The following is a 7,912-nucleotide window of genomic DNA, read 5'->3' as shown; positions in this document are numbered from 1 at the left end:
TGCGAAAATGCACTCAGAAGTTTGCCATTGATTACCGCGGGGGGGCCTTAGAAACCAATTTTTTTTATTATACGGTGTTGCACGCTCATCGCGTGTTTCAAACTTCCCGCTATCTAATCCAAATGCTTGTCACGTAGAAACCATTGGGCTACGGCGACCGCAAATATGTACATTCACAGTCGTACAAGCCAAATCAGTTAAATTTAAATTTTAATAAATTCTAAATAATTCAAACATTTTATTCAAATTTGACTTTATCCCTCATTCAAACATTCAGGCCGTTCCCGCATTTTTCCTATCACTCTGTCGTTGACTCGAATGGCGTAGCGGTGTAATTTTCTCCATCCAGCATTGTCGTTGCAGTTTCATTTGAAGCAGCCAACTCTCTGGAAATCTTCACTTGTTGCTCAGCCATATTGAACTGTATGAGGATAATCAGATAACTGGTTATGGCGCCACAAACCTATAAAAAATACGCATAAAAACGAAATTATTACACATACTCATACACACACACATATTGGTAGTGGCAATATGAAGCCTAGAAAAGAGGGAAGTAAATAAAAAATGCCACTGGGAGGCACGCACCGCATTTAAAGTGCTCATGTCCAGCGTAAAAAATCCGAATGCGGAGAAATTTACGGTGTGATTCAATAGCTTCAATGACAAATGATTGACCTGAAATTGTATGAATGTTGCAATAAAAAATATTAAACCCAATTTAATGTAGGTAGAAAAGGAAAACGTAGTGAAGAAAGTAGAAGAAAAAACGGTCGTACTGACAATTTCATAGACCTCATTGGTGTCGGCGGCCACACCACACCTGTGCAGACAAATGCCGGTGTGACGTGAGGCCTGTGAAGTTTTCCAGCTGAAAAAATTCAACGATACACATTTGCCGCTAAGGTAGATTAATAACACCACCGAGATGACGGGTTCCTTGGCAGTGCGAAAAATCAACGGAATTGTCTGCGCAAGCGGGAAATATGTAAATATGATTATTGAGGCATGATAAAAAAGGTTCTATTCCCAAATACCTGCATACATACATACCTGACCCATTGTGGCGCAATAAACAAAGTAAAGCTGTGACGTGACAACTAGAAAGCCAAAAGCCATCAGTAAAAGAATGGGATAACACCAGAGCTCATTGAGCAGCTTAGCAATCCTACAAGTGCTATCGTGCAGCTGACAGAGGCTTATGAAACGCTCTTGCAAGACATCGAAATCTCTTTGACTACCGCCATAGTTGACGCTTAGGTTAGATCTTTTGTATAGTGTTTGGTCATGGAGCGAATCACCGCAAGCATTTTGCGTAGGATACTCCAATTTGATATCTAAGCGAAAGCAGAAAATTGCAAACAATGCAGGTTTCCTTTTAAAAACCTTTTACATCCCCACGCCACACCACACTCCATACATACCGCCTGGCTCTTCAGCGCCAAATTGCAGTGATGCGTGCAACACTATTTCATTGTGTGTCACGTGCTGCTGCTGCTGCCGCTTCTGCAAATGTTCCGGCCTTTTCGCTTGATCTTCTGCTATTAAGTCGAATGCTCCATTGATGGCTTCAAAACGATCTCTCAGGCCCAATTGTATATCCAGAAACCAAATCTTATCCAGCGTATTGAATAAAGTTGGTAAAGAGGTGAAGACCCAAAGCGCAATCCGCCATTCCAATTCATCGGCGAGCAAAAATAAAGAAGCCCAGAATATATAGAACTCACATATTACCGTCAAAACGATCATCAGCCATATGCTACGCTGTACACACGTATTATCCACCGAAATGCCCAGCTGGCGAAGTCCTTCATCCACATGAACGATGCGTTCGAAGAGCGCGGGAAGCGCTCTCTGATTCCGCACAGCGGCGATCTGATCGATCAGCATAGTGGCGGGTGCAATATAAGTGAGCACAATGCCGATGATGAGGTTGAGGTGATCTGGAAGTGGAGCGGACTATGGAAAAAATGCTGCTTATTCTTTTATTTTTCCACGTTTCACTTACTAATCTTCGCAATGGCTTCGCTGTCGGTAAATGTAAATAGCACCACGTTGAAGAGCACAAAAACTATACACATTACCGCTATGACTACACAGCTGCCCGCTCTGGAGCCTTGCAATACTCCTTGATAGTAGAATTTCTGAAAATCATACGGATAGACGCCTAGTAGTTTACAGGCATAAAAAATTGATTTAAAACTTTGCAAAAAAGGTTTCGCCTGTCGTTTGACTTCAAACATTTCCAATGTAGAAGCAAGTTTCGTAAGTTAAATGTGTTGATGCACCTAAGGGTAGACACTAAATGACAGCTAGGCGCTCAACCAGTAATTAGTAAAGTTGCTTAAGGCAAACAATTTCGAAATAATGAAATTTCACGAAACACTGTGGAAAATAGTCGAATGATTTTGAACGGGAAATATTGTGACGCTTACTTTGAAGGATATTTCCGTTCTATGTTACTCTGATGTCAAATAGCTGGCAGAGTTTTTGATTATCATTAAGTTGGGGAGAGATTATATGGCGGATTTGGTTAGCGCCTAACACTGGTCTTACATTAACCAGAACTGGTATCTAGTAAAGTGGAAAGCATCGGAAAAAATTTCGGAATTCAAAAGAAAAAATATTCAAAATACCAAAAAAAAAATATTCAAAATACAAAAAAACAATATTTAAAATACCAAAAAAAAATATTTAAAATACAAAAAAAAATATTCAAAATACAAAAAAAATATTCAAAATACAAAAAAAATATTCAGAGTACAAAAAAAATATTCAAAACACAAAAAACAAAATTCAAAATACAAAATACAAAAAAATATTAAAAAAAAAAAAAAAAAATCGAAACTCAAAAGAAAAAAAATTCAAAATACAAAAAAGAAATATTCGATATACAAAAAACAATATTTAAAATAGAAATAAAAAAAAAATTCAAAGTACAAAAAAAAAATATTCAAAATACAAAATACTAAAAAAATATTCCAAAAACAAAAACAAATTTCGAAATTCAAAAGAAAAAATATTCAAAATACAAAAAAAAATATTGAAAATACAAAAAAAAAAAATATTCGAAATACAAAATACTAAAAAAATATTCAAAATATAAAAAAAAACATTCAAAATACTAAAAACAAAATTCAAAATACAAAATACAAAAAAAATAATCAAAATAAAAAAAAAAAATCGAAATTCAAAAGAAAAAATATTCAAAATACAAAAAAAAAAATATTCAAAATACAAAATACTAAAAAAATATTCATAATACAAAAAAAAACATTGAAAATACAAACCAAAATATTCAAAATACAAAAAAAATATTCAAAATACAAAAAACAAATTTCGAAATACAAAAGAAAAAATACTTAAAATACAAAAATCAGAAAATTCAAAATACAAAAAAAATATTCAAAGTACAAAAAAATATTCAAAATCCAAAAAAAAATATTCAAAATACAAAATACTAAACAAAGATTCAAAATACAAGGAAAAAAAATACGAAACACAAAATTAACAATTATAAGTGAAAAATGGCATCATTTAAATGTCCATCTACGTCTGCAGGGAAAATCTACCTGACAGTCTGCTCTTGAATGTCTAACTCTGGAGCACGTAGAGATATCGAGTTTGAAGGTTGTTCAGCTTCATCTGTTCAGTTAATTTTGCGCTATAATGGCAATATTCTCAACAGAACCTTAATTTTTGTGCCTGTCGGTGCAACTACCTGTTTCTATCCTCGAAAGAACCAGTTTGGGAAATTTTCTACCAACCTTTGTATGTTCGACTCATTCGCATGAATATTTCCACCAAAAAATCACGAATTCTGCAATATTTTGTTCTTAAAGATTAACCATTTTCAGGTTGCAATTTGCTTTTTTAATTAATTAGTTTTAACGCCCAATTCCATAGTGCAAATTATACATCTGTACTTGACAAATGTGACAAACGACATAAAAAAGGTACCACAAAGGAATTATTCTCTACTGAAAAGGTGTCTTTACTTTTGAAAGGCCCTTTATTTTACTTTTGCATTTTGTTAATTTCTGATGCCTCGCAGCGGAAGGCCTTCTGATCTCGATGAAGAACGTCTGAACTCACTTTTGAGGCAGTGAAAAGTGAGCTACGATCATAAAACTATTCTTAATTACCTTCATTCGATGGGATTTCCGAAAAAATAGGTGCCTGGCTCGCGAGCTCAGTGAAAAAAAATGAAGAATAACGCCTTCAAATTGTTTCTCAGCATCTCGCTCGCCACCGAGTAACACGCGGTCATAAACAGCGCTTTTTGTAACGAATCGTCACGGGAGATGACAATGGATCTTCATTTAAAGAAGATCAGGACATGTGTTTGATAGGGCTGGATGGGCATGACGCACTGAGAAATACTCCAAAAGAATGCCACGGTCAACAAGAAGCTCCACATTACCCAGCTAAACTGCGTGTATGAGGCTATTCGACTGAAAAGACCTGATCGACATGGTCAAACCATACTCCTTCACGACAACGCTAGGCCCTATGTTGCACAAATCGTCAAAGCCGCACTCCAAGAACTCGAAGCTCGAATGGGAGGTTCTTCAACATCCGCCGTATTCTCCGGCCCTTCCATGGACCGATTACCATCTTTTCCGCTCCCTGTCAAACCATATGAAGGGCGTTACCTTCGATAAAAAAGAGGTCCTTAAAAATTGGCTCAACAACTTCTTTTAGGACAGATCAAGCGATTTTTGGTGGAGCGGCTTTTGTTGTGTGTCATGTCTCGCCACAGTAAAGGAGCACTGTTTTTACACAAGCCTTAAAAAATTGTCTATTTAGTCGTTCGATTGGTTGTCGGTGGTTTCCGTACTTGAGAAAGAGAAGCGTAAGCTTAGTTTGCCTTGATCAGACAGTTATTTATATCTGTCAAGGTCCACCTGGCGTAAGAAAGCTGCCTAGATATTCGAAGTACTCCACATAACCAAGAGTGTCGTTATCAATAAGGAAAGGTTGTTATACCAATTCTTTTGCTGGGCAAATTGTTGCATATCTTAACGGGCGTACATATTTCAGTCGTTCGTCGCATGAAGCTCTTCCTAGTAGGAGCGACTTTTTCTCAGAGTCATCCGAGCCATAAGGCTCAAAACATTATCAAAAGCACCACATTGGTGAACATCAGGCTCAAGCAACATTTCCGCTATCCTCGGTTCCTCCACTTTACGTAAGCTAAACACACTTAACTGCAATTAATTTTAGAACTGGATATTACAGCAATACTTAGTATGTTTTTCACGAGAGGACTGGAATAATAACTCGAGAATCAAAATAGATCCTCAGTGCCTAAAGAGAGTGAATCAAGTGACAGCTTGTAGACACACCACTTGGAGAATGACAACACATATCCTCCATTGGTACTGAAAATCAATATTTTTGGAATCTTTTGAGTTGTATAAAGTAGATTTGTCTCTATTTTGACACTGTTGTTGTTGTTATTGTAGTAGCATATACATTTTTCAATCATGCTGCTGGAGTGACAGTCCTTGGCTGGTTTTAAACATGTCTTCATCAAACTCGGTGGCTCCAATTGACTGAAGAGACTCTTTGATATCAAAGACATCAATGTGGAGATTTTCGAACCGATTTGGCTGTCTTTCAGTAGCGTCTGTCAAACCTTACGTAACTTTTCAAAAGATGAACCCGCGTTTTCCCCTATTCGGAAAATGTGTCGGAAATGCACAGTTTTATCCTCCAGTTTGAACTTCTTGTAAAATCTGCAAAACTCAACCAAAACTCTAATTTTTATTAGAACGAAGTTTGGGCTTAACTTAACTTGAGCAAAGCCTACCTTCAATGTGTCTTAGAGGACGCTCAATTTTTTTACTGTTCGGCTTTAAATGTCCATCGTTGTCCTTTTCTCCTTTTTCTTTAGACACTGAAAGAGTGGTGAACTCGTCTACTGGAATGAGCGTTAGTACTTTACGGCAGAGCTCTACGCAATCATCAATTCAACACCCTAATCGCGCTCTTTTACTTGGTGCATTTAGACGCCCTCGCGTGGTCCAACCATGCAATAATGTTCATTGCCTCTTCTGATCTCAGCTACTTTTAAGCAAAATTTAAGCGAGAGCCGTAACAAGACGGGCGTGAGCACTTCCCCAATGAGAAACTGAGAATTTAAGAGGCATTACTCAGCTATTAGATTTTGACTCAATAGTAGATATAACAATAACAATAGCAAGGGTTTTCCAATAACGGTTGTTACAGGTGAATCGATTGCGCTATCGAGAGATGATATTGATCTGGACAACGTTTATTTTCAACAAGACGGCGCTGCGTGCCATACAAGCAACGAAACCATTCATCTCTTACGGGAAAAGTTTCCGCACCGTGTTATCTCTCGAAGAGGTGATCAAAATTGGCAACCGATATCTTGTGATTTAACACCGTGTGACTTTTTTCTTTGTGGCCAGGTGAAAGAGAAGTCTATGCCAATATGCCAGTGCCCAGGGTCAATTCAAGATCTCAAAGATGGTATTTCGTACCAAGGCTTTGCAATTCGGTTATGGAAAATTTCATGAAAAGGATATTGTCCTGTAAGCGTGGTCGTGGTGGTCATTTGCCTGATGTTATTTTCCACTATTAACGGCATACCTTCCTCTTTATAATGAAATAAACATCTGATCAACATTTCTTTCAACATCAAAATAACATCTCTTATTAAAAGGCATTAGTAATATTAATAGCAATAGCAATGACAATAACAATAGGTTTTATGAAGTGTGGGTCTCGTCCGGGGATTTGTTTACTCGCCCCATTAAGGATATACTGGACATTCCAGAAGCGTGTGTTCTCTCTTGTTAGTTTTTAATTCGCGTGTTGCTCGATGGTGAGCGAGATGATGAGAAGCGTTGAAGGCGCCTTTCTTTACTTTTTCGTTGAGCTCGTGAGGCTCCTAGGTTCTCAATTCTTCGGTAAATCCCATTGAATAAAATGATTTAGAACCGTTTAATGATCTCAGCCCCTTTTTTCCTCCTATTCACGACTGGTTTGGTGACCGTTCTCTTTCAAAGGTGATTGGAGACGTTCTTCATCGAATTCAAAAGGCCTTCCGCTGCAAAAGGCACCATTGACGTCAAAGTCGCCATTTTTGAACTTTTCAAACCATTTCCGTGTTGTATACTCGCTTTCTCCATACAGGTGTCGAAAATGATAATTTTTGCCTCGAGGGTATTCCATTTCTATGTCTCAAAACCAATAAAAAATTAAGTAACTCAAAAATATGATACAATTAAATTATTATATTATTTTTTTTTACGTGATAGGCATTTTGAACCGCACAATCCTATTCAAAAATGCATCAGAAATCAGTCCCACATTAAAACGAGGATTTTATATTTCACTCAAATGCGTGCGTTTATTACCTAACTCCAAGATTTCTTATAAGAGACTGGTACTAACGCCCTAGCGGCTGTCAATTGCAGGACGAAAACCATTTTCTTATTATTTGATATTCATGTCTAGGGTGAGGTTTTGTCTCACTAGTAATAGAATGGTAACTACTTACTTTTAACAACCTCAAAATTTTGAGTGTCACCTTCGACAGCGCATACAACCGCAATTGCCATTATGGTCTAATACCGCAAAAAGGTTCGCAAATCCTTAGCCCGCAGCACTTGGAGCAAAGACAAAGTAATGTTGCTGTCGATGCTTAAAGCAATTGGCCGAATACCGTTATCAGAGTTCAATCACCGCCGATTGTAGACGAAGGGCTTCAGCTGTCTCGTGAGACACGCGTAGATTTGGCTCAATTACGGTCTGGTTAAACTCCTACTTATCCAGAATCGACTTTCACATACTCAGTATATGCCCGGCATGTGAAGGTACACAGTACGATACGAACCATGCGCTCTTAAACCCACTCAGCTAACACCTCTCTTCCTTT

At 37.5% G+C, this 7,912-nt stretch overlaps 1 protein-coding gene across 1 annotated transcript; it reads right to left on the bottom strand.

Moving 5' to 3' along the window:
• Nucleotides 1–298: 298 nt before the first annotated feature.
• Nucleotides 299–7,595, bottom strand: LOC129238137 (gustatory receptor for bitter taste 66a-like). Its single transcript, XM_054873173.1, has 7 exons — nt 7,535–7,595; nt 2,009–2,167; nt 1,425–1,943; nt 1,054–1,337; nt 784–969; nt 589–678; nt 299–463 (listed from the first exon to the last, which is right to left on the bottom strand). The coding sequence occupies exons 1-7, from the start codon at nt 7,593–7,595 to the stop codon at nt 299–301; spliced, it is 1,464 nt and encodes a 487-aa protein (XP_054729148.1).
• Nucleotides 7,596–7,912: the final 317 nt, after the last annotated feature.

The sequence above is a fragment of the Anastrepha obliqua genome, chromosome 2 (genome assembly GCF_027943255.1).
Source record: "Anastrepha obliqua isolate idAnaObli1 chromosome 2, idAnaObli1_1.0, whole genome shotgun sequence".
NCBI lineage: Eukaryota > Metazoa > Arthropoda > Insecta > Diptera > Tephritidae > Anastrepha > Anastrepha obliqua.
This window is presented reverse-complemented; position numbering and strand designations above follow the sequence as displayed.

What these genes read in the sequence shown, in the direction of transcription:
- LOC129238137 (XM_054873173.1), bottom strand. Translation starts at nt 7,595, where the DNA reads ATGGCAATTGCGGTTGTATGCGCTGTCGAAGGTGACACTCAAAATTTT. An exon ending in CCAATGAGGTCTATGAAATT is followed by an intron (nt 679 to 783) that starts GTCAGTACGACC and finishes ATACAATTTCAG; the next exon opens with GTCAATCATTTGTCATTGAA. An exon ending in ACATGAGCACTTTAAATGCG is followed by an intron (nt 464 to 588) that starts GTGCGTGCCTCC and finishes TATTTTTTATAG; the next exon opens with GTTTGTGGCGCCATAACCAG.